Genomic DNA, 26,663 nt, shown 5'->3' with positions numbered 1-26,663 from the left:
ACTTGTGGGAGTTTTGAAAGGGGCGCTTCCTCTCACATGGCCCCAGAGAAGAACGTAAGTCCCACAGCCATGGGACCAAGCGCAGGAAGGCGATAGGGGTGATCAACTTTTGTTCCCTATATTAGGAGGAATGATTCTGGAGAACACATCCCAGGGTCTGGCACAGATCAAAATTCTTTACCTGACTGAAGGAGGAGCTTGAACCTGAAGGTTCTTTCTAATTCCAAGTTGTGTGCAAACATTCACTCACTCTGGCTGTAACCAAAAGCAAAACCATTTCCCAGGATTAAGAATGAAAGATGCAGGGGCGCCTGGGTGGCTCAGTGGGTTAAGCCGCTGCCTTCGGCTCAGGTCATGATCTCAGGGTCCTGGGATCGAGTCCCGCATCAGGCTCTCTGCTCAGCAGGGAGTCTGCTTCCTCCTCTCTCTCTCTCTGCCTGCCTCTCTGCCTACCTGTGAGCTCTGTCAAATAAATAAATAATTTTAAAAAAAAAAAAAAAAAAAAAAAAAAAGAATGAAAGATGCACCGTAAGGACAGTCACAGTTCCTCTTCAGGAAATCCTCAGAAATAATCAAGTGTATTAGACTAGGTAGGATGAGGGAGAATTACAGCAAGGGCTTGTTGCCCTGGCGGTGACTCAAGGAGGACTCCTGTTCTCCAGCCCCTGGGGTCTGTAGTTCCTTAACAACAGACCTTGGGCTTGTTGATGCCAAGATTAAGAGTCTTCAAGACATCATGGTTCTTGGGATCCCACCCAAAGGAGAAAGGCAAGCAAGTTTATCTCCCTTGTGATCTGCAGAGAACAGGCATTTCTCGGATGAACAGGAAAGGAGCAGAAGTGGGTTCTTAGGGGAATAATAATCCCTCCAGGCCCGAAGAAGAGCAAATGAAAGAATTCTAGAAACTCCTTCTCCTGGGGTTCCATCTTAGGACTCAGGAAGCAGGGTTGATGCTGAAGACGGTCAGATGAAACCGCCAGGCACATGAGGGGAGCGTATAGGATAGGAGGAGGTTATGCGTTCATGCCGAATGCTACAGATAACTGGGTTGCTGGGACTATTCCCTGGCAGGAAGATTTTTTTTTTTTTTCCATTTCAAAACTGTTGTGTGGTTGCCCTTCCCTTTCCTAAAGCAAGAATCAACAACAAATTATTTTGTTTCAAAAATTCAAATGAGAAATTTCAGGGATTTTTTTTTTTTTTTTTCTTTTACAGGGCACCTTTTTATCACTTAGTTCAAATGTAAATGTTCCCTTTGGCTTTTGAAATAAATTTCCTTTTGCAGTTTTGGAAAAAAAAAAAAATCCAAAAACAAAATCTAAAACTTTGATCTACACAGTATTTTCAAATGTTTATTCTCCTAACAATCTGTGAAGCAAACTGGGAGGAGTTTTAATTGCCGCCTTCCCCCCGCCCTCCCCCCCCCCCCCCCCCGCACAAAATAGCAAAGCCCCCATGTCCCTGTTGGTTCCTCCTCTGGAACCAACAGGGACATGGGGGCTGGACTCGGCCTTCAGTGCTCTAACTGCCCTCCTTGGACTGGCGCTGCAGCCCCTCCCAGAACACGTGGCTGCTTGGAAGGGGAAGGTCACAATGGCAGGCCCAAGAGAGGGCAGGGAAAATGGCCAAATGCAGACACTGAAGGCTGTCAGAGCGGAGGGATAGCAGCATCCGGCCAGGCCGGCTGCGCTCAGTACCAGTCCCTGCGAGCAGCCGCCGCCGCCGCCGCCACCACCAGAGGCCAGGGGATCATACCGGATGTCCTCCTCCGTCCTTCCTTTCAGCCTCTCTCACCTCCTTTGCTTTGGGATTCTCCCAAGGGTCCCCAAGGTAATGTGGAATCCTGCCCCACAGCCAAAGGGCAGCCTGGGCCAGAGAAGCCAAAGGGCCAGAAATCACAGCGGGGGGAAGCCTCCCCGCATCTCCTCCCCAAAGTCCCAGGCTGTGCCCCTCCTGCCACACCTGAGACCACCTCCCCCCTCCTCCGCAGGGGCCGCCCAGGAAGTGTTTGCTCGCCCCTGGGCCCCTGTAGTCCTGTTCTTGTCTGGGAAGGTCAAAGCTGCCGTTGGGCCCTGACTCCCTCCCCCACCTCACCCAGAGCACCTTTTGAGGGATTATCAACATAAGCACACTTACAAGAGCCAGGGACCATTTTAGCTCTGAAAGGCAGAGAGACTCCAGATTTAAAGATTCAAGAAAGACTGTGTGGGCGGCGAGTCACCCACATGCCCACATGGCCGCCTCCTGAGTCTCCAGATCTCCCTCTTTGTCACCAGCAGGCCCTGCCTTTCTTCAGATGACGCCTTAATTGGGGTTTCTGTCCCTTCCCACTGCTCCCAGTTACTGCGCCTTGTAAGAGCACATCTGACTTCCTCTCCTCCGTCACCTCTTCTGGAGGCTTTATGCCAAGTTTTCATGACCCATCCTAATTAAATTAGGGTTAAAGGTCATAATCCCTCCTCCACCCTCCCTCGGCCTCCCTGCCCCCTCCTATTTATTCTCCCTGCCTCCCTTCTCTGCCGGCCTGTCTTCCTCCTCTCACGCTTTCTCTCTCCTTCCTCGTTTCCTTTCTCTTTTTCTCTCTGCCTTTCTTTCTTTCTTTCTTTCTGCCTTTTTCTTTCTCCCCCCATCCTCCACACCCCCCACCCACTTTCTCTTTCTTTCTTTCCTGGAAGACTCTTCCATTCCAGGGCAGGGGCCTCCAGCATTCTGAGGCAGGAAGGGCTGGGGTACAGGTGAACACCCTGCAGGCTGTTCCCCAGAGTCTTCTCCGCACCTTCTGCAGGGGAAGCCTCCTGGAAACCAGTGCCCTGGCCTATGGCTGCCCACCGCACTCCCCGCCCACCCCCCCTGCCAGCAACTGCCACCGGCCCCATTTCCTGTGCACAGGAGGCCTCTGCTGGAAGAAGCAGAATTTTGCACAATCATGCAACAGCTGGTCTGCCTCTTGCTACTCAACTTTTTTTTACTTGAACAAATTTGGAAAGAGGCTTACAAGAAAAGGGAATTAGAAACGTCTTGGGCTTTCTGCCTGAATGTTTTTCCTTCAATTCAGGTCACAGAAGCTGATGATTATTTTCCCTTAGCAGAGAAGACTTGAATTGTTTTTTTCTTTTGCCAAGAAACATGTAAACTCCCCTAGGCCTGATCCTTCCATCCAGGGCAACCTCCTAAGCCAACATTTACTACTCGCCCATTTTAGGCACTGTACTCCCTGTAAGGACCTATTTAGAAACTGTCCCTGCTCCCCTTCCCCCAGGGGATTTACTTGGAGACAAGTCCCGGCAACCAGCTTCAGGTAACAAAGCCCAGATACAAAGGTGGGTCAGGTCAGGTGAAGACATCCAATCAGTTGGGGGGGGGGGTGCATACTGTCTCCTTGGTTACCAAAGAGTATGGGCCCCACTCTTTGGGAGCCTTTTGGGTGCCAATCCCAATCAAGGTGTAATAGGCTGGTTCAAATGTCTGCTAGGGTAAATTGTAACTCAATTGGTCACCTAGCATCACTGTGGAGTTTCCTGTGTGTGTTACAATCTCAGTGGCCACCTGTGTGTGGCCAGGCCTGACCGCATGGCCTTTGCCCTTAAAAGCTAGTCTGTGAAACAGAGAAGGGTTGCCCTCTCTTATGAGAGGTGCATCCCTGAACGTTCGGTTAGATTCTTGATGCTTGGCGCGAAATAAAACTTTGCTTGACCTTCTTTTTATATCAGTCTCGCTCCTTTAATCACGGACTTATCATTGGGGCGTAACACTCCCCACCTCTTAGTTAAACCTCACAATCCTATGAGATCATAAATTACTATTAACCCCATCTTAAAGATAAGGAAACAGAAGTGTGGCGGTTAAGTGATCTGTCCAGGTTCAGTACGATTTAGAGCCAAATTTGCACATTGGAGGTTCCATATCAGAGCATGAGCTCATAGCCACTGCTGGGGCCTTCGTGTGTGTGCACACTCATACACACACACACACACACACACACACACACACAATTTGGATCTTTAACAAGGGAAAATCTAGTTTGTTGTATTTGCAAGTTCAATAAGCTAAAAACCTTTTTGTTCAAGCCATCAAAAACATGGGTAGGGAAACACTCCAATCACCTGGCTTGGGCTGGCTTCCCATGATAAAAGAGCAGGATTCTTCCTTCACTCAGCTGGACCAGTCAGGCCTCCACCACCTTCCTTACTGAAGACATTCAGGCGCAGGCAAGTGACAACCAGGAGGCCCTCCGCTGAGAGAAAACCTCAGCATCCTCCCTACCGCTCCAAGGCCCAGCTGTGTCTGACCTCCAAGCTCAAGCCTACATCTGTTCGAATGCCTCTGAGTACAAAGTAAGAATACCTATGATTGGATTAGACAGTTGCTTTCTCTTCTTGCATCATTACAAGATCAGAGATAGCTAGATCTAGATTTCAGGAGGAATGTTCCCCTTGTTGGCAAGTAATTCACCTTTTCAAATCACTATTTGTGCCAACAAAATTATCTGCTGGCCAAATATGACCTCTGTGACTTGACCCACACTTTCTATAATTGTACCTTCGGGATGACCGGGGAGGGTGATGAGCTTAAAGCTTTGGGAAGGAATCAAGGTCTTTACCTCTCCTCTTCTAGGTGCCATTGCTGGCTCCTCCCTCCCAGCAGCAGCCCTGGCTGATACTGTTCCCAACCATCACCCAAGTGCCTGAGCAAGTTCCCTTTCTGTCCACCTGCCTAGGCTTTCTTTGATGACCTAACACAGAGGAAATGATAATTATAATAGCCAACATTTGTTGAATAGTTATTGTGTGCTATCAATATCTAGGCATCATCTAAATTAGTCCTCACTAGTATTATTATTTGATTACTCCGATTTTTATTTTTCAAAAGATTTTATTTATTTATGTATTTAGAAAGCATGTGAGCCAGGGTGGATAGGAGGGTAGGGGTGGGGAGAGAGGGGCATAGGGAGGAGGGGAAAGACAATCCCATGCTGGTCTTGGTGCCACGACTCAGAGATCACTACCTGGGCTGAAACCAAGAGTTAGACTCAACCCACTGAGACACCAAGGCGCCCCATATTACTCCATTTTTTAAAAGGATTTTATTTATTAGAGAGTGGAGAGAGCATGAGCAGGGGCAAGGGGCAGAGGGACAATGAGAAGCAGGTTCCCCGCTAAGCAGGGAACCTGACTCAGGGCTCAATCTCAGGGCCCTGGGATCATGACCCGAGCAGAAGGCTGACACTTAACTGACTGAACCACTCAGTCACCCCCTCCCTTTTTTGTTTTTTAAAGATTATTTATTTATTTATTTATTTAACAGAGAGAGAAATCACAAGCAGGCAGAGAGAGAGGAGGAAGCAGGCTCCCAACTGAGCAGAAAGCCTGATGCAGGACTCAATCCCAGGACCCTGGGATCATGACCTGAGCTTAAGGCAGAGGCTTTAACCCACTGAGCCACCCAGGCACCCCCCTCCTCCCATTTTTTAAAGATGAAGAAACTAAGGTACAGAAAGAGTAACTAATAGGCAATGTCAAACAGCCTACTAGTGGTGGGTCTGGAATGGAAACATAAGTTATGTCTGATTTCAAAGCCCACACCCTCAACTGTTCTATCAGTTAGGATACCTGGGTTATAAAATGAGAATACCTGAGAACAACTAGATTACACAAATAGGGCCTTATTTTTCATAAGGAGACTGGAGTTAGATGACTGCAGGGTTAGCTCAGTAGCTCAACATCTCTGACATGCCCCGGTGTCACCAGTGTTTCCTCAAGCTCACAAAAAGGCTATAGCAGCTCCAAGAGTCAGATCCCCACACAGCAACTTCTGAACTTCACCCAACAGCAGAGCTGGTGATCCTCCTCAGGCCTCTTTCTTGTTAGGCAGGAAAACCTTCCCACCCCAAAACCTACATTAAGTGTCAACTTGTGTTTCATTCCCCAGAAATGGGTCATATGCCTCACCCTAGACCAGTCATTGGCAAAGAACAGAATTAGTATAACCAATTACAGTTCAGTCCCTGAGGCTAGAAACAAAGTCACCTCTATTAGCAGAGAAGCAGCAGATACGGAGGTAGGGTGGCCGGCCCATCATGTCCACCCCAACTGTTGCGAATATGTGAATTGTCTCTCAGGATCCAGTAAATCTTACAAAAGCCTAAGTAAGTAACACTAACAGAATAAGAACAAGAGGGTTGCTCGCACATGGATGATGAGACAGGAAACGAGTCTAGTGTTCAACCAGAAATTTCCATGAGCCTGACATCCCATTTCCTGGGAACTCTAGGTCACTTTGGTGTTACTGACATCTTTTGTACAGCTCCGTACTTTGTACTATGCTCCTAGCACAATGCGCCACAAGTTGTTGCTCAATAAATCCTGTGTAAACGCTGGGACTCGACCTAGGCCAGTGAGATGCATTATTGTTGCAAATGTTTTTTTCATGGCAGGATTCAGTAACCCATTACTGAGATAGAAGGAGAGGTAGTGATAAAATCTGACACAGGGATGCAAGACCCTTATTTCTGCAAAGCACATTCCTGATTTGGCCCCTATTCAAGGCTTAAAGATGTCTTGGGAGGTTGCCCAGCCTCAGCCTAACAAACTCAAGTCCGAAGTCCAACCTTGCTAACTACCTGCTCTTGTGCTTTTCCTTCCTTAAGGATTAACCACAGGGAAGGTCTTAAAGGCTCTTTTCTCAACTGAAAAACTCTTTTTCTTTTTTTGTATTTTATCCTAACCTTTCTTTGTATTTTATCCTAACCTTTCAAAACAAAACCTAAAGTTTTGAATGAGACGGCCCTATCTCACACTGCTCCGCCATCACTGTCACATTAACCCTGTAGGTCTTGTCCCTGCTGAAATGGCCTTATTTGTCTGTTTGCTTATTGTCTGTCTCCCCCTGAAACTGCTTAAAAGCATGATATTGAACAAAAATCAAAATAGCTGCACTTGTGCTTCAGCAGAACTCGATTTTAAAGTAACCTTTTTGGGGGGTACTCCAGAGTGGCTCAGTCTGTTGCACATCTGACTCTGGATGTCTGCGCGGTTCATGATCTCGGGGTGATGGGATCCAGCCCCACATCAGGCTCTGTGCTCTGCATAGAGTTGGCTTGAGAGTTTCTCTCCCTCATTTCTGCTCTTCCCCCTTGCTCACTCGCTCTAAATAAATAAAATATTTAAATAAAATAAAAATAGGGGCGCCTGGGTGGCTCAGCCGTTAAGCGTCTACCATCAGCTCAGGTCATGATCCCAGGGTCCTGGCATCAAGCTCTGCATCGGGCTTCCTGCTCAGAGGGGAGCCTGCCTCTCCCTCTCCCTCTGCCTTTCCCCCCAGCTCATTCTCTGTGTCAAATAAATAAACACAATTTCTAAAATAAATCAATAATAATTTTAAAAAATAAATAAAAAATAAAGTAGCCTATTTCCTCTCTTCCACAAACCTCTCCACCCTTCTTAGCCTTTTGTTTTAGGAACCCAGTCCCACCCTGAGAAGAATTAACAGGACTCACGAGGCTGGCTGCTCACACAATTCCTGTTATCTAGACCAGCTAGATCCTGTATCTCCCTACATCCCCACCCCAGGCCCTTCCTGCGGGTGGGTGTGGGAGGCTTACAGTTTTTGAAGGCCATAGCCTGCTGCAGTCTCCTTTGCCGGGCAAAGCAAAAAAGCTCTTGTTCTTCATCCCAAACTCTGTCTTTGAGTTCTTTTTTGGCCCTGAAGCATAAAGGTCGGTTTTTGACAACACCCCTACCAGGGACAGTCCGTGAGAGCAGAGACTTGACTGCCTTTTGTCATTGCAATACTCCCAGGGACAAGGACAGTGCCCTGCTGCTCAGATGATAAATAAATGCTTGGTAATAAATGCTCAGTAATATGCTTGCTAAATAAATAATAAATGCTTGGTAAATGAATGAATAAATTCTCAAGTTAAACAGACTCTACAGTCAGAACATAGATGTGTCTTAATACTGGTTTTGCCTGTGATTTTTAGGGCCTTACACACTATCAACCATCAAGTGGTTGATACCCTCTGATCAGTCTATTACAAAACAAGAAGCCTGGAAAGATTTCGAAATGCTTTGATTTTCATGCACAAATAACGCCTACTTGTTTTTCTTCCTAAATCTTACCAAGTTGGGAATAAGTTTCCTGAGAGCCCAGGGGACGATTCTTTCTGTCTCAGGTCCCTGTCACTTTGGGAATGTGTGGGAAACTCAGCTTTATTTCTCCTGTGCACCAGTTCACTTTCCTTCCAACCTAGAAAACAATCTTCCTATTTATTTTCCAAGTGACTTCCCATGGTTTGAAAACCTCTCACAATGAAAAGTCAAGTAAGAAAAAAAAAAACAAGTGGAGTTACAGTGAATGTGAATGAGGAAATTACCATTTTTATTGTCCTCTTAGTTCTCAAATGAGAAGATGGAATCCTGTGAACGGACTTCTCTTCATCTCACACTCTCTGGAATGTGCTTTGCATCCAGCATGGCAGAAGGACCCCATCCCCTTCTTTCCATTCTACTCAGGTTTGCATAACTACTAGCAGAAAAGTCTTCTCAGAAATCCAAAGCTGAGAGTAAGTATATCAGACTCTGACCCAGTACATGTGGCAAAATAAAATCTATTAAAATGGTAGAGAGGACTGAACACAGTGCCACACATGAGCTGTGGAGACTGTTTCCGATGTCACCGTTCTCTTACAGAAATAATATGCATACAGCAACAGCACATTCCTCTCCTTCTACCAGTTGTTGTCCACATACACTCATGTCTGTTCATTCATTGTTTCTTCCTTTACAGATTCATTATTTTCTGATATCTTCTTCCCCTCTTAAAAGTACGTCTAGAGGGGCGCCTGGGTGGCTCAGTCAGTTAAGCGACCGACTCTTGGTAAGAGCTCAGGTCTTGATCTCAGGGTCATGAGTTCAAGCCCTGCACTGGGCTTCAATAGGCATGGAGACCACTTAAAAAAAAAAAAAAAAAAAGTCTGGAAGACATTTGCCTTTAAATTTACTTTATTTTTTACTCTCGCATCATGTTTTAATTGGATAATAATGATTATGATGTTAAAAAATCCAACCACCATTTACTTAGCATTTATTTTGTTCCAGTTGTTTAGTCCTCACAACTACCTTGAGGGTTAGAGATTATTATCTCCATTTTACCAATGAGACAATTCAAGTCCCAGGTCAAGCAGTCAGCCAAGCTCACAATAACCTACACGCCTCAGAACCTCAGCACACAGATTCCAAACCGTGTCAGTGTGGCTAGAAGCCCAGCCCTCTCTAGGACAGGACGGTCCCCAACCCAGGATGGTGCTTCCATTTTCAGGGCCCTTATTATGGGCCAGCACAGGGCCTAGTCCCCATGTTAAATTTTAAATTCATTCTTCAAGACAAACTTGCAAGGGCATTGTATTTATTTCCATTTCACCATCACAAAACTGAAACACAGAAGTGAAATAACTTGATTAAGAGCTGGTAAAGGCAGAATTGTGATATAAATTCTGGTCCATCAATTTCAAAGCCCACCTCACAGGGTGCCTGGCCTAGAAAATTCTCTAGTTTAATGGAGACAGGATTTTCAACATTGACAAGAAAATTATATATTTATTAAGTAAAAATCTTCTAAGATGCATCCCCAAGCTCCAGGCTTTCATAAGACTTTTATAAACATATTGAAATAGCTGAACACATAAGATGAGGAAGCTCTTAGATACTGAAGAGAGGCCTGGATCACCTGCATTTATTGCCATTTTAGTCAATGAATCATGACCTAAACCTTCTCAGGTTTAAAACCAAATCTATATCTAATTAGGCTTGATTTTCAAGTCAAACTCTCATTGCCACTCCATTCCATAACCAATTACACGATTCTTCCCAGGGAAAACCACTCAAGTACCTTAACCTAGGTTTCTTAAACTCTCCCAATTTATCAAGTAGAATAAAAAGTTGGCTAGAGCTAAAGGGAAATCAAATGCCCAGCACACAAATGGACACAAATGAATGTTTCTGGAATGATTAAACAAGCCACAGATGAAACATCACACTGTTAATGCAATCTATATAACTTTTATTTTTTGATCATTTTAAACTTATAGAAAGGTTGCAAAAGCAGAAGAAAAGAATTCTTGCACACCTCCACCCATTAACATTTTGCCCCAATGGCTTCATTATGAATATAATTTATAAACATGATCATATATAATAAAATAATTTTATAGCAACTTACTTACAATTAATCAATATTAATAAAAATGACTTATTTTTAAAAAGATCTTTTTGTTTATTTGTTAGAGAGAGTGAGAGCACAATCGGGGAGGCAGAGGGAGAAGCAGGCTTCCCGCTGAGCAAGACCAATGCAGGACTTGATCCCAGGACCCTGGGATCATGACCTGAGCTGAAGGCAGACACCTAACTGTCTGAACCATCCAGTTGTCCAGTAAAACTGATCTAAACCCAAGCCAGAAGAAATACACTTTGCTGCCAGAGTCAACAAATATAAATCTAATTCACGGATTTCCAATTGGGAAGTACATTGGATTTTGCCACATCTACAATCCACACATAATTATGGGTAACAACTTATGTTAGGACACTCAAGAATCTTCAGAGTGACCACAGAGATGTCCATTTCAATGTCAGCTTATTTTTCAAAGGAGAATCACTCTAAATAGACTTTGAAAAAAGCTGTTACTGTCAAAAAAAATTTTTTTTTTTTGAGAGAGAGAGAGAGATGTGGGGAAGGGCAGAGGGAGAGGGAGAGAGAGAATCCTAAGCAGGCTTCACACCCAGTGGAGAGCCTGACTCAGGGCTCAGTCCCACGACCCTAAGATCATGACCTGAGCTGAAATCGAGTCAGATGCTTAACGGACTAAGCCAGCCAGGTTCCCCAGTCAAAACGATACTTTGTAACAAAACCCACAAATGAAAAGAGAATCTTATCCAAAAAAGTAATCAAACGGCAACAATCAACTCCCCAAACTTTCCAACAACCAATATGGCTACTATCCAGAACCCCCAGCTGAACCTCCATTTCCTCAGGGAATAATAACAAAGCAGCTTCATTTTGATTATTCACTATTTTTCAAGGCTAACTCTGAGAGGCTTACACGAACCTCACAGCCTTCCAATTTGGCTCCACAGACACTGCAGTCGTCATGTTCTTGTGATTCCCTGACAGGACTTTATGAGTGGACTTCCTTTTCTGGGTAGGAAGAGTGGTTGGGTTATAACTGGGTCACATGGTGCCAGAGCTGTGGGGGGAGGGCTAAAATCAAAGGCCTGGCACAGGCTGAAGAAAGCCGAACCACGGCCTTGTTGGAGGATATCACCGGAGTAAACAACCTTCCCGGACATAACACACTGGACAAACTCTTCAGAGTCATGACTCAGACAGGTGGAGGCAGGCAGACACACTTCCCAGCTTCTTCAACTTGTCTCTGGGTGTCTTCAGCTCCAGACGGTGCCTTAGAAAGGCTTTATTCCAGGGTCTGCTAAAAATACCACCTGCAACCCCTCAGTAAATATCCATCAGGGAAGTCACACGAAGAGACTGCTCCAGTTCGCTCTTGCTGGTGGGTTTCCAAGGGTAAAATAACACAGTCCGTGTCTCTTCAGTCATGAGGAAACCGTTGTCACTGAATCTCCCGGGGATGCTTCCTACATCTAACCAAACAAAAGGAGCAACAGCGGAGGTTTCCAGATCAAAAGCGAATGTGTCACCTTGCTGAGAGATGATAGCCTGAAAGAAAAAGATAAATTAAGTGAACGATGAGGGGAGACCTATTTATTCTACCCACAATGCCTATCAGAATGTGTCTGTGGGCCAACAAGGAGCGTGTCTCTTACAGCTTTGGCTCCGCTGACAAAGTCTCATACTCTGCGCACTGTCTAATACCAAAAAACAAAGGACATTTATTTGAGGCTGTGGAAAATTACCAAATGGTTATCTCTAGCTAAGTGTAAAATATGTCAGTCTCTAATGATTAAGGAGGATATTTCACAAGAAGCTCAAAGCTTTATTATCTCTCACAGCTTTTCTCCGGGGACCAAGAGAGGAACATTTTGGCATAAGGGCCGGGAAGTTTCGATGACTTTCTCAGGATGTATGGTGGAGTTAGCACCATCAGGAAGCTTGTTCTAGAAAGATCCAGCAATCTAGACAGCTGCCTGCCAGGCATTTACAAAAGCTCTACCGTTAGAGCCTCCTCTCTTTTGCTGCATAATACCAGAAAGTTACGTTATTAGCACTTTTAACATGTGCAAATCCCACACAATATCAGCAAAGGCAAGTGTAATTTAAGCCCTGTCGTTCACTAGCCAGTTAGTGCACACTGAGGAGAGGCTAGGTTGGGTGGTGCCCCAGAGGGTTGGGGTTTGTGAGGTTCTTTCAGTGCGAGCGAGCACGCTGCTGAGAGTGACACAAAAGGTGACACCTCAACATGCAGACATGCCACACTGTAGGTGTGACGTTGGACGTGATGTGTGGCATAGAGAATTCCAAGGTGCAATTTTTACTGTATGTAATTTTGGGCTTACACATCATGTGGGGTTCTGAGTTATAAACAAAAAAATGTACTTTGGAGGAAACAGCACAGACACTTCATAAGGTGTATCCGGTATCTCTTTGGATTCAGATCTGAAGCTAGATGTTAAAGTCCCAAACCATACCGCCCAGGGGTTCAGTGAAGACCTTACGGCAGTCGCAGGCATGCAATTCCCATGGCGGGCCCCAGTCCCCCTGCCAAGTCTGCCAGGGAAGCCTCGGCTACTGCGGCTCCCCGGCCAAAGCCAGCAGGGGGACTGGGGCCTGCTTCCCATCTGAAGTCTCATCTCTGTACAGGACTGCAGAGCCCAGGGTCAGGCCTGTCGCCTGGCTTCAGGGAGGTGTGGTAAACAACTTCCCAAATCCTGCTGGGGAGAGCACACCTGAGTGTCTGGCCTATGGTAAGCCTGCAGAAAATGTTAACTATTATTACTATTATTAGATCCCTCTGGAAGGGCAAGTCTCACTGAAATCCAAATGAGGCAGGACAAGGGAACAAGTCCCACTTCTCTCCCACACCCACTCATCCTAAGGTAATGAAGGCCTGGTTTAGGAAAGAGAAAAAAACTTCGAAATCCTAAGTCTAGAGCCTGCAAATTGAACTGCTACAGAGTTTTTTGGTTTTATTGTTGTTATTTTTCTGGAAAGAAGCTGTGTGATTGTATGGTATTCCCTTCACAGCTGCTCCACATCAGCTGTTACAGATTACTTATATTTCATTATGTGAGTATCTCACATTAATTAGAAAGATATGTTTTCACTTCAAGGACTGTTTTCATATGATTATTTCTAAGTAGACACACACACACACACACACACACACACACACACACACACACAAAAACCCTGTCACTGAAGCATTCTCAATGACTTATAGGTCTAAAACAAACGTAACTTTCATTAAACATAGAGAATAAAACTTCTTAGAGAATACATCCAATCACCATGTGTAGGGGAAAGGGTAAGAGAGATTTTCAACCAACTAGACAGATTCCACATTCTCCAGCTGCACAAATTTTAGAACAACACACGCTGGTTATTCCATTTTTTTCTTGGCAATTACAGATTTGATGATTAAGCTACTTGGAAGCAATAAATCAAAGAGAGTAGAGGGATATTTTTTTTAATTTCCTTAGTTTTAAGGACTTTCCTTAAATTTAAATTTTTAGTTTAAATATTTAATTTAAAATTTTAATTTTATTTTTTTTAATTTCCTTAAATTTAAATCCTTAAACTTAAATTTTTCTTAAATATCCTAAATTAAATGATTGTCCTTAAGCCTTCCAAGTCAGAGTGCTTCTGCTGGGGATTCCTGGTCCCCCCTCTACTAAGGTTTGCTGGCTTGTCAGGGTGGCACATGATACTTCAGGGATGAAGCAGGAAAGCCTGGGGACAGAGCCTGGGACATGGTGCAGGAGCAGTTAGCGGCGATGACTCATGCAGCCTTTTCCTGTTGTGCTCAAGCCCACTTCAGAGGGGCCAAGGGCTAGTGGAAGTGGCAGGAACCCTAAGCTCGGACAAACACTGAAATAGAAAAAAAAGTCTTTTGGTCTTTGCTTCTAGTGGGAAGAGACGAACATTCCCCAAGTCTCAGGTAAACTTAGTATCAAGGGGAAATTCTGCAGAATGCAGGAGGCCATGTGCTTCGCTCAGGAGCAGGAAAGGTTGGCAAGGCAACGGGGACCCCAGGCCACTGGTACTTACAGTGATGTACGCCTTGCGCAGCCCCACGCTCTCACTCAGTGAGGACAGGAAGTGATAGTTGGTTGGGCTCCCAAGTTGGCTGTCAGTTGAAAGGTAAAAGGAAACCACACAGCTTTGCCGGGTACAATTCCCACAATTCTCCAATAATACGGGTACCGGCTCCTTATAGAGGAGAACGGCCTTCCCTGCTTTCAGGACAAAATGGTCAGTCTCAGAGGAGCACACCGGCTCCAGCGAACTCCACGTGTGGACTTTCACCTGGGAGAAACAAGACAGGGCCAAAACAAACATTCTTGGTTTTGTTTTGTTTTGTTTTGTTTTGAAGAGAATAATAGATGAAAGTCTGAATAGCAGAACTAGTTAAGAGCCTATGAATCCTGGGTTTAACCCCACCCCACTCAGTCCTAGAGCTCATAAGAGAGCAAGTTCCTCAGCTTCTCAAAGGCTCTGCTTTTTCACATGGAAAATGAGAATAAGAACAGCATCAACTTCAACGGCTGACGTGAGATTTAAATTAAGTAATCTGTGGAAGACACAGGACCCGGTGAACTGTCAGGAGTCCATAGCCGTGACCTCTCTGCAGTGTTCTCCAGACTGCAGCCGCCTGAGACTCTGAGTCTCTACCCTCTATTTTTGCCTGACATTGTTTTAAATACAGGAGTGTTTTTCCATATATGTTCGGAATTCTTTTACAGATTTTCACTTTAATAAGCCATTTTTAAGGATTCCTTTCTGTCAAGTTTAGGCTATTTCCAGCTTCTTGTGATTATATGACTTTATGTTATAGCGGCACTTTACAGTTTATAATTTGCTTTCAACTGCCCATCGAAATCCTTCAGGATTGCCTGATGAGGGAAAATATGATATTCGCAGATGAGGAAACTGAATCACCAAGGCATTAAGCCTTAAAGTCATGGGATAAATGGCAGAGTTTTACCCTGAAGGTAAAGGTATTCTGAGTCCAAGGACAGCCCCTTTCCTGCGACAGGCACTAGAAACATTTTGATATAAATCAATTTCTCTTTTCTTTTTCCCAGAAGAAATATAACCAATAACTAAAGAATTATGAGCAAAATCTCTCCCTCTGGCTTAGAAAAAAAAACTCGAAGCAACTTACAGTAAGCTTCGCCTTACAGTCAGAGTGAAGGTCTGAAACACCATAGATGAAAAACACGTCTTGATCCTCAAAACCCATGGGCAACAGTGGAGCGAAGAAATGCCGAGCAAAGTAATGAAGCATCTTCCACTTTCCTCCATACTCTAGAAACAGGCGAGTTAAGAGATGGGTAGGGTCAAGCAGGCAGGGTCATCTCGCCCACAGTCCAGCTGTCTGACTTGTCATGATTCCAGGGACAGAGCATAGCAGAGAGACTCAACAGGGTTACAAACCCACATTTCATTAAGGCCTCGGGGCATTCAAGCCTTTTCCTGGAGGCACCCTCACATCTTGGTGAGGTGAGCATTCACATCTCCCTTACAATGAGGGAAGGGAAGCTCAAGTAGTAAAGCAAACATGCCACAGGCAGGACTCTGAGCCCGACAGGACTCCTAGGCAGCACTTTCTCATACATAATTCTGCTTCTGGGAGCTCGATGTGCCAATATTCCTTTTGACTACATATGCATGAAGAGGGAAATCGGTACATGGCCATAAAAATATCACACATATATTAGTAACTGGGTTTTTAAAATTTAATTTAATTTTTTCAGTGTTCCAAGATTCATTGTTTATGTACCCCACCCAGTGGTCCATATATTAGTAGCTGTAAGAAAATATTACAAGTGTATAAGATACCATAAATATTTATTTATAAGCGTTATAGAGAGGGGTGCCTGGGTGGCTTAATTGGTTAAGCAACTAAGTCTTGATTTCAGCCTCAGGGTCATGAGATTGAGCTCTGTGTGTCCATGCTCAGCAGCTCAGTGCAGAATCTGCTGGAGACTCTCCCCTTCTTTTTCTCTTTGCCTCTCCCCCTCCCATTCGCATGCACTCTCTCTCTAATAAATAAATAAATAAATAAAATCTTTAAAAATTTTTTTAAAAATAAGAGTTGTAGGAAACATAGTCAATAACACTGTAATAACTTTGTATGGTGACAGATGCTGACTACACTTATCATGGTGAGTATTTCGTAACGTATAGAAATGTCGAATCACTGTATGGTACACCTAAAAAAAAAAAACATAAACAAAACACTTGGGAAAGAAAAATTTAAAAGGTGACAGAAAGAGTTATTTAGAACTCAAAGTCTTCCTTTTCCCATAAGCACAAAAGGCTCTGAGTGAAATAAAACAACCATTATCATAAATGCCGCTGGCAAGTGCAGATTCGAGGAGAACATCCAAACAGATGATAATTAATGACAGTTGCTCAGATACAATTAGAAGCTGTTGAGAACCTATGAATTCTGTGCCCTGCTGGCAAGTCTAGGATGCTAAACCCCCAAACTGAAAAATATGTCACCATGCCTCTATTTCAAAAAAGCTCTTTCCCACAAAGCACTGCATCACTGAACAACTTCCAGAGAGATGGTGGGGAGGGAGAGTGGGAGGAAGGGGTGGGGGGTGGGGAGTATCGTGTCCAGAATTCAGTGTAAGCTGCTGACATGGGAAATGTGGTTTGAAGTTCAGATAGAACCAACTTATTTGGGTTTTCCAAAATTTCAACTCTCAGCACTTCAACTGCAACTCTTAAATTTCCCCTTAAAAAACAACAAGCGGAAAAAAAAAAAAAAAAAAACAAGCAGGGAGGGGTGGAGAGCCTTCCATATTAGACCTGTAGAATGAACTCACACTTACAACACTGACCTTGAACAACGTGGGTTTAGGGGCACCAAACCCTGCGCAGTCAAAAATCTGCATATATAAAAAATAATAATAAAATAAAAATTTAAAAGTATGTTTTTAAAAATCCACATATACATTTTTGACTCCCCCAGAACTTAACTACTAATAGCTTACTGTTGACCAAGCCTTACTGATAACATAAGTGGTCAATTAACACGTATTTTGTACGTTATATGTACTATATACTGTATTCTCACCATAAAGCAAGCTAGAGAAAAGAAAATGTTATTAAGGACATCAGAAGGAAGAAGAAATACATTTACAGTACTGTACTGTCTTTACCCAAAAAATCTGTATCTTCTTGAACATGCACAGTTCAACCTCATGTTGTTCAAACATTAACTGTATTTGGAAAGTTTTCTCATAAACAGAAGATGGCTCAGACCTGAGGTAACTTAGAGATGCTCGCGTGTGATATCCATTACAGAAGAGACTTTACATGCATGGTTCCAACTTTGCGGCCACATGCAGAACACAGGAGAACAGCAACTGAAGCACAAGGTCTCACTGGGCCAGACACTAGTTACTCATCAGGGACAAAGTATGGCTACCAATTTAACATCTTGCAGTCAACTGAAGATGTTCTGTGATTTCTGGCTTTTCTATTAGCTCTCAACCTGTCCAAGTTTATGACCCAAGCAAAATAAAATGCCCAGGAGGATTTCTGTATTTGCAAAATTGTAACTAAAAATGAGACTAGTTTTTTTTAAAAGGAAATATATAAGAATCTAGAGATTCCAAGCAGCTATGATCCCTTTAAAGGATCACATTCCCCATCCCCACCTGTATATTAAAGGATCCCCTTTTCAGGTGATAAGAGGAGACACATTCGTTCCCCCACCCTCACTGGCACACACTAGATGCACCAGATTCATTAAACCAACGAAGTAGAGTTAAACAGAGGCCATGAGGCTGCCCAGAGCAGGAGCAGACATAGCATATCATGTCACGCCTTCCCCCTGGCACCTGTTTTCTGTAACAGGTACAAGAAGATGGTAAACCTCTCCATGGAGGCACTGTCCTGCTAGACTTTAGAAAACAAATTCTTGCTCTGCCATCACAACTTCTGTTTCTGGCTTTACTCGCCTTTTCTCTCTCTCTCTTTTTTTTTAAAGATTTTATTTATTTGGCAGAGAGAGACAGCAAGAGAGGGAACACAAGCAGGAGGAGTAGGGGAGGGAGAAGCAGGCTTCCCGCTGAGCAGGGAGCCCGATGCTGGGCTCCATCTCAGGACCCTGGGATTATGACCTGAGCCAAAGGCAGATGCTTACCCACCGAGCCACCCAGGCGCCCTACTCACTCTTTCTAAAGAACTCATTAAAATAATCTGCAGTACAGTCATTTAAGGCGAGATCAACAAAGACTAGGTTCTCCCAGTTCTCGAACCAAACTCTGCTTCAGGAGTCCACAACCTCATCCACAGACAAGAAGGCAGGTTCAGAGTCCAAGCATCTCTGAACAATATCTCTTTGTCCAGTTTTAAGCATCCCAGAAAGGCTACTCTCCCTAGTCTAGAGCTGATTCTCATTCAATACTCTTTTATCTGGTTGGTGTTGATAAACAGTTTGGTCGGAGAAACTTGATCGACACTCCGACTTACCACAAGAGGTGATTCAGCACACTGATCAAAGCACATGGGTAATGGACTCCTTTGGATCTGTATACACAGCTGGTTTAAGAGTCTGACCCAGCAAAGGGGCTTTTTTACTGTGGGACCTTGCCTCACTTTTGCCCCCAAATTCTTGTGTACATTATTAACTGTACTTTGCTTCAAACCACCACTAGTGAACACCAAAGATTCATCATTACTCCTTAATTTTTAAAAATATATCAAAATAGAATAATTCAAACTGCTGGTACCATGCCAGTCATCTTTCTGTTGCCAACTGATGGAACTGATAACCTTTCCCATCTTAATTTCTGACTCCACATGTTTTGCCTGAGAGATAAACAGAGCAAAAATAAAGATGGCCTCATGAACCTAAAAGGGAATCCGGAAAAAGAACATTTTAACACTCGGCTGGGCCAGCATTCCACTTGGCTGAATTCTTTTTCTAAACAGAGGAAAAGAGGCTTAGGTAAATGCTTCTTTTGCCTGGAAATTCCTCCTAATTAAATTCAAAATTATAAGCAATAATTATAAGACACATGGCTGAGATCTTCATGCATCTACACCCTACATTAGCCGGCTTTTGTGACTCTGCACAGCCCACAACTCCAACAAGGCAGCCTCCAAGGCTCCTGGAGAGACCAGGAAGGTGGGTGAGGTGGCCACAGTTCACCAGCTGTGGGAGGAACCTCTCCACTTAGGTGCCAGAGTCTACTCAGTTTAGTCTGATCCTCAGGCCCTGGGGCTTTGTCAGCCGCCTCTCTGCCCTGGAGTCGCTTTCTCTCAAGGACGCAGAGAATGCAGCAACACTTACCTAGAGAAGCCCAGGAAGGAGCCTGCCAGATGTCATTCAGCTGCCAATAAAGGGCACCCATGGTATAGCCTTGCCCATCCACTATCTCGCTGCGACTGCGGCGGTAGAATTCAGTCTCTATTTTGACACACTGGGCCTGCGTCACCTGACTCAGGGGAAAACACCGAAGCACACAAGTTATTGTTAGGCTTAAGTGTCCAGGTCTGAGAAAATGGCATGTTTGAGCTGTTTTTTAAAGCAGGTTGGATAAATTAGGGACTCTGATTAACATTATGTCTACCATTATCATACTAGATCTGGAACTAGCCCCTCAGCATAACAGAAGGGTTATCTATAATAGCTGATTTGTTTGGGAGTCTTAGTGTTCTGTTTATGGGTAATCAAGGAAACAGGATGGTATGAAAGGTTCCTTGCTAATGACAGTATAGGCAATGATGGAAAACAGACTATTATTCCAGAATAAATGGTAGATGTAGTCAAACACTAATTTTTTTGAAAGTGATGGGTTTTATAAATATATTCATAGCTACTAATGAACAAAGTTTTATTAGAAAAAAGTTCTATAGGAAAAATAACATTATTTTAAGTCTGATACTGTCTGGTCCCTAGCCCCTTTTTTCTACTCAAGCAACTTTGTCCTTATATCGTGATTTTTGATAATCGTAAATTTTTTTTTTAAGATTTTTGTTTATTTGTCAGAGAGAGAGAGAGATAGTGAGAGAGGGAACCCCAGCAGGGGTAGTGGGAGAGGGAGAAGCAGACACCCCGCTGAGCAGGGAGCCCAATGCGGGGCTCGGTCCCAGGACCCCGGGATCATGACCTGAGCCAAAGGTAGACACTTAACCGACTGAGCCATCCAGGCACCCTGATAATCATAAAATTTTTTATAAATGTAACTCCTTCATTACAGCAGAACAGATGGTAAATTGTAGCAATGAGACCCATGAATTTAGTTCCCACTGAAGAGGCACTGAAGAACTTCATATAGGACTCTTAATTATTGGCAACATCACTGAAATATCACCCTTTCATTGCTACTATTATCACATGCTTTTTAAAAGAGTTACTTTTTTATTTGGAGAATGCGAGCCAGAGGGGAGAGTCCGTCCCAAGCAGACTCTGAACTGAGTGCAGAGTCCGACGCAGGGCTCGATCCCGCTAACTTTAGATCAGGACCTGAGCTAAAACCAAGAGTGGGAGGCCCCGACTACACCACCACCCAGGCGCCCCTGTTACCCCATGCCTTTAGAGTTGTAGTAGGGGAGGCTCACGAGTGAGAGGTTCTCAGGCTGGTTTGGAGAAGTCACCAAGGAGACCTTGCAGAGATGGTCAGTGCTGCAAGGATTCCTCACTAGAGTGAGGCCTGGATTTTCAGAGGAAGGAAAAGAAGGATGCAGATAAGGTTTCTAGGAGACTAAGCCCAGACACTTCCTAAAAGCTGGAAGAGCTCAGGTAAAGGTAGATCCTTTAAACAGAGTTAGGCTGGCTAGTGAGAAAGTCATAAGTGAAGATATGACTTACTTATATGAGATGGTGCCATAGAATTGCAGAAGAGTGAAGCAAGAAGAAATCATGGTCATTCAATAAAGATGTAATAAGTACCTATAGTATGTGTTACATGCTGGTATGGTCCACCCCTCTCCCAGCAGAAAAGATACAAGTGCACCCTCATGGAGCTTACTGGCTTGTGGAGAAGACAGGACTTCATCAGAGAGTCACGCAAATGAATGTAAACTCTAAACAGTAATAAGTGCTAAGTGGGAGGGGTGAGCAATGTTAGGAGTGTGGATCACAGGGAAAGCAGGCCTAGCCGAGGAATGACGATTGGCCTCAGAGAAGAGGAAAGAGAAAAAGAGAGAGGGCAGAACCTGGCAGCCAGACAGGACATGTGCGTTGAGCAGAGAAAATTCAAGTGAAGAACTGAAAGGCACAGAGAGCCAGGAGCAGTGGAAGGGAGGCCAGTAAGAGGCAGGGATCAGATCTGGGAAGGTTCTGATGTGTGTCCTGGAGGCAACCATAAGCTCAAGGGGTGAAAGGACCAGATTCACTTTCCCGAAGAAGATGCTGCTGACCAAACGGAGAAACAGAGGTGCGGTGGGGGTTTACAGTGGGATTAGGGCGACCCTTCAGAAAGCTATGAAAACCACCCCAGCAAGAGATGATACCAGCTGTGAACAGATAAAGAAATGTCCTTTCAAGAACTAGACCACGGGGACCACAGCAACGAGAACAGCGAATACACTCTAAAGAAAGTAAGAATCTCACAGACGGAGTGGCAATGGTGCCAACTGAAAATGACCACAGGATACATTCGGCATATATTAGTCCGACACTAAGTCAGAGGGAATGAAACAGAAAAACAAACCTATGAAATCTGATGTGTTAGTCAAGCCAATCTGCAATTATACTCAGAAATCTCTAGCCAAGTTCCTTGTAAAAATACCAATCTTGTCCAAACTAAAAGAGAGAGAGAGAGAGAGATTTATTTACTTCTAGGCCTAGATAGGTAGGCACAGAGAAATTAAGTCCCTTAGTAAGCATTCACGTATGTTGAGTTTTGAGGTACAAAATCAGTGTTGTGGAGCAACTTCTAGAAAATTCAGTGAAGATGAAGCAGGCCCAAAGTGGAAATCTCAGTAGGAACAGATTCTAGGACACCATCATCCATGCCCACTAGAGATCTTTACCTTATATCAGCATGGAAACAACCTTTACAGTTGTTTAAAAGATCTTATCTCTGAACTCATTTATATCATCCTGAGCCTTCATATAACGCCCCCACAAACCAAGCTAAATTGGGCCTATAGCACAAAATCAAGCCAACGATAGTCTCTGCCTCCATTGCACACATATCCACGACCTTGAACAAGAAGAAATCTCAGTTCTCATCCAGAGATTCCTGAAAAGCAACCATTGCTTTATAGACTGTGTGTGGAGTGAGCATGAGAGAAGCAGCTGAGAAGTCCCCATCGGACTGGTGAGTAATCACAGGAGGAGAGGAATTCTAGTCACCAAACATTCCAGAAACGATGGGTCCAGCCCTGACAAGCTGAGAACAAGCATCCAATGGCAACCACCATGGACAATCCACCTTAGATGCCAGCCCACAATCCGGAACTCCCCCTACCTGAAGTATCCCTGAAATCTAGATATACCAAAGAAGCCAAAGAACCTGCAATATTCTGCTATTACCCCCTGAGACTTGGGTCACTGTCAACTCATAAGTGGTGTGGAAGGACGGGTGTCATTCATAAAGTCTGGGACCAGAATCACTATCCTTGGATCCACATTTATAAAGTAGGGTGAATCGGAAAAAAATAACCTCTGTTCTGAGGTGGGAACAAAATACCAATGTGTATCAGAGTAGGAAATTAAGTTATCTCTTTCAGGCGGAAATGAAAATGGAAAAAGCCATACTCTATGAAATAGTCATGCTTCTGCTTAGCTGGATCTAATCCAGAAGACAACTATATATTTTACTGATGGCCTTAGTAGAGGTGACTGCATTTTCTTTTTCTTCACTTAAGCTTCTTTTCAGGAAAAAAAAAAAAATCTCACAAACATCAAATTATTTATATTGCTCCAAATTCTTTTCCAATCTTTGTGAACACATATTGTAGCATATACATTTAGTGTTCTGTTCTTAGTTTTGACATGTGTACTTTTTCATGCCCTGGCACTGGCTAGCATCTCTGTGCTTTAAATGGTTACACAGTTATTACCACAGTGTGATTCATCATTCTCCAATTATTAGGCATTTGAATGGTTTCCAGTTTTTTCTTTCAATGCAAGAGCTAAAAACATTGTATGTTCTTGTGTTGCTTCTTTTGGTAATAATAGATGACAAACATTAAACTCCTCGCTGCATAATGCTATATTAGGTTCTAATCAAGAGGCTGCTATAAACTGGTGACCTCCAGGCTGAACTTTGCCCCATACAGATTTTAACTGGCCCCCAGAGATAGGCAGTTTTTGGTTTCTTGTTTTTTGTTTTTGTTTTTGTTTTTAGGTGGGTTTTTTGTCTCTTTATTGTTTGAATGTTGCTTAATGTCTTAAGTCAGGGCCTATAGTTCGGTTTTATCACAATTCCCAATAATCATACTCCTATCCACTTAAATTACCTTCCTAGCCCACACAAACATTTGAGTTTTAAGTCTCTATTTCAATTTTCAGAACTACTTGCAAGATATCTTTCTGTTCTAACTACTTGCAAGATACCTTTATATCTGTTCTAACAATCTCACTGTAATTTATCTTTTCTGGTTTAATCGGTAAGTATTAATAATCTTTTAGAATTTTTAAACCTTTTTTTTTTTTTTACATGCATACAGGATTCCTACCCCTTGCTAGCAATGAAAGGAAAAGGACATGAGGCAAGCCCTAACTAGGAACTTGTCATAGCTGAACTTCGTGGGAAGGATAATCAAGGCTCTTTGAACACTCCGGGCTCCAGCACAGTGCAGCATACTCCACAGACAGATAGTGCCATGCCAATATCATGGATCCGGGTTTACCCAAACCAGTAGGTGCCAGTTAGGGCTAATGAATGATGCCTTTGTTCATAAAAATGCAGAAGGTCACTGCCCACTATCCTCCTTAAAGGGATGTTGTAGAACCCCATTTCCCTGGAAAATCTCTGCAACTGCCTTTCCCTTTAAAATTGTACCTGTATTTATACACTCATGCATCCTTCCCTAAAGAGGACAATCTCTACATATAAGAAGAATAAATGCTTAGTCATTTCCTAGGCTTCTAAGTCCCACTGTTAGCAGACAAATCTTATTTTAGTTTCAAAAAAGTCTATTTTCAGCAGCTTGCTTGATTACACTTATGAAATCAGTCTCCTTGGAGAAACAGATGGTAGGGTAAAAAGAAATTAGACCTAGGATACCAAGACCTAGGTTCCAATTCCAGTTTTGCCACTGTGATGGAGATTGCTAGCTGTTTATAAAAACCTACCATCCCTGTCCTCCAGAGTCACAGAGCTATAGGTGGGCTACATTCTCCAGAATCACACCCCTGACCCTTGGAACTAGGCATAGCCATGTGATGAAGCCCTGCTGACAGAATAATTTATATTATTTATTTACTTAAAAATTATTCGACACTAAGACTCTCCTAATAAAGCCATGTTTCAAACTGATAAAATTCATACCATACAATTCACCCTTGTAATATCCAATTCATTGGCTTTTAGTATAATCACAGGTTGTGTACTCTTACCCCTACCTAATTCCAGAATGTTACCACTCCAACAGGAAACACCATACTGTACTAGTTAACAGCAACTCCTCATTCTCCCCTCTCCTCTGTATCCAGAAACCACTCATCTACTTTGTCTTTTTGGACTTGCCTATTCTGGACATTTCATGTTAAGTGGAACGAGATAATATACGCCCTTTGTCACTGGTTTCCTTTACTCAGAATAATGTTTTTGAGGTTCATTCATGTTGTATTATATATTCATATTCCATTCCTTTCTATTGCTGAATAATATTTCATTATATAGGTATGCCACATTTTGTTTCTCTATTCCTGAGTTGGTAAACATTTGGATTGCTTTAGCTTGTTGGCTATGAAAAATGCTATGAACATTTGTGCACAAGTTTTTGTGTGAACACGTTTTCAATATTCTCAAATATACCTTAAAGTAGAATTTCAGGGTTGTTTTTTTTTTTTAAGATTTTATTTATTTATTTGACAAAGAGAGAGAGCTCCTAAGTAGGCAGAGAGGCAGGCAGAGAGGGAGGGGGAAGCAGGCTCCCCGCGAGCAGAAAGCCCAATGCGGGGCTCGATCCCAGGACCCTGAGACCATGACACGAGCAGAAGGGCAAGGCTTAACCCACTGAGCCACCCAGGCACCTGAATTTCAGAGTTCTATGGTAACTCTATGTTTAATTTTTTGAGAAAGGTATAGGTAGTATCTCTTTGTGGGTTTTGATCTGTATTTCCCTAGTGACTAATGATGTTAAGGATATTTTCGTTGGTACTTATTGGTCATTTTCTTTGGAGAAATGATTACTCAAATCTTTTGCCTGTTTTTTAATTGGGGTATCCTTTTCATTATTGAATTGTAAGAGTTTTTAAATATATTATGGACATTAGATCCTTCTTACATATATGACTCAAAAGTCTTCTCCCATTCTGTGGATTATCCTTTCACTTTTGTGACATATTGGCCTCTGACACACAGTTTCTAATTTTGATGAAGTTCAATTTGTCTATTTTTTCATTGGTTGCTTGTATTTTAAGTGTCAAATCTAAGGAACTGTTGTCAAATCAAAATTCACAAAGATTTACATCTACTTTTTCTTCTAAGAGTTTTATGACTTTAGTATTAACAGTTAGATCTTTGGTTCATTTTAAGTTAATTCTTATATATGGTACAAGGTAGGGGTCCAAATTCCTTTTTTTTACATGTGGATATCCACTGTTCCGATACCATTTGTTCAAAGCACTATTTTTTTCCATTTTGTTATCTTGGCACCCTTGTAGAAAATCAGTTGACCATAGACTTATGTGTTTATTTCTGGACTCCCAATTCTGTTCAATCTATACGTCTGGCCTTAGGTCAATAGCACACTATCTTGATTACTGTAGGTTTGTAGTTAAGTTTTGAAAGTAGGATGTGTAACACTTCCAAATTAGTTTTTTTCCAGATATTCTGACTATTCTGGGTGCCTTGCATTTCCATATGAATTCTAGAATCATTTTTCTCATTTCTCTGAAAATGGTAATAGGAATTTTGATAGGGATTATGTTGAATCTGTGGATCACTTTGGGGAGTCCTGCCATCTTAATAATATTAAGTCTTCCAATCCATGTCTTTCCATTTCTTTAATTTCCCTTAATAATGTTTTATAATTTTCACAGTGCAAGTCCTGCATCTCTATATATGTATCTGTATATTCTAAAATATTTTATTCTTTTTGATACTATTATAAATATTATTTAGTTTCATTTTAAAATAGTTCATGCTTAGAAAACAGCTGACATTTGTATATTGATCTTACATCCTATAAAGTTGCTCAATTAACTTAATAGCTCTCACAGGTTTTTTACTTTTTTTTAAAGATTTTATTTATTTGGGGAGCCTGGGTGGCTCAGTGGGTAAAGCCGCTGCCTTCAGCTCAGGTCATGATCTCAGGATCCTGGGATC

The 26,663-nt window shown here is 42.9% G+C and overlaps 1 protein-coding gene across 4 annotated transcripts in view; it reads right to left on the bottom strand.

Moving 5' to 3' along the window:
* Window positions 1–10,039: 10,039 nt before the first annotated feature.
* MANBA (mannosidase beta) overlaps window positions 10,040–26,663 on the bottom strand; it is a 122,839-nt gene continuing 106,215 nt past the window's right edge. For all 4 annotated transcript variants that reach the window (XM_059172008.1, XM_059172023.1, XM_059172032.1 and 1 more), the window contains 4 exons: window positions 19,505–19,649; window positions 15,353–15,495; window positions 14,236–14,493; window positions 10,040–11,727 (listed from right to left, as the gene is read on the bottom strand). In XM_059172008.1, coding sequence (XP_059027991.1) covers window positions 11,503–11,727; window positions 14,236–14,493; window positions 15,353–15,495; window positions 19,505–19,649 — 771 coding nt within the window. In that variant the 3' untranslated portion in view covers window positions 10,040–11,502. The remainder of the gene's footprint in view (window positions 11,728–14,235; window positions 14,494–15,352; window positions 15,496–19,504; window positions 19,650–26,663) is intronic.

Source organism: Mustela lutreola, chromosome 1 (assembly GCF_030435805.1).
Source record: "Mustela lutreola isolate mMusLut2 chromosome 1, mMusLut2.pri, whole genome shotgun sequence".
Classification (NCBI taxonomy): Eukaryota; Metazoa; Chordata; class Mammalia; order Carnivora; family Mustelidae; genus Mustela; species Mustela lutreola.
This window is presented reverse-complemented; position numbering and strand designations above follow the sequence as displayed.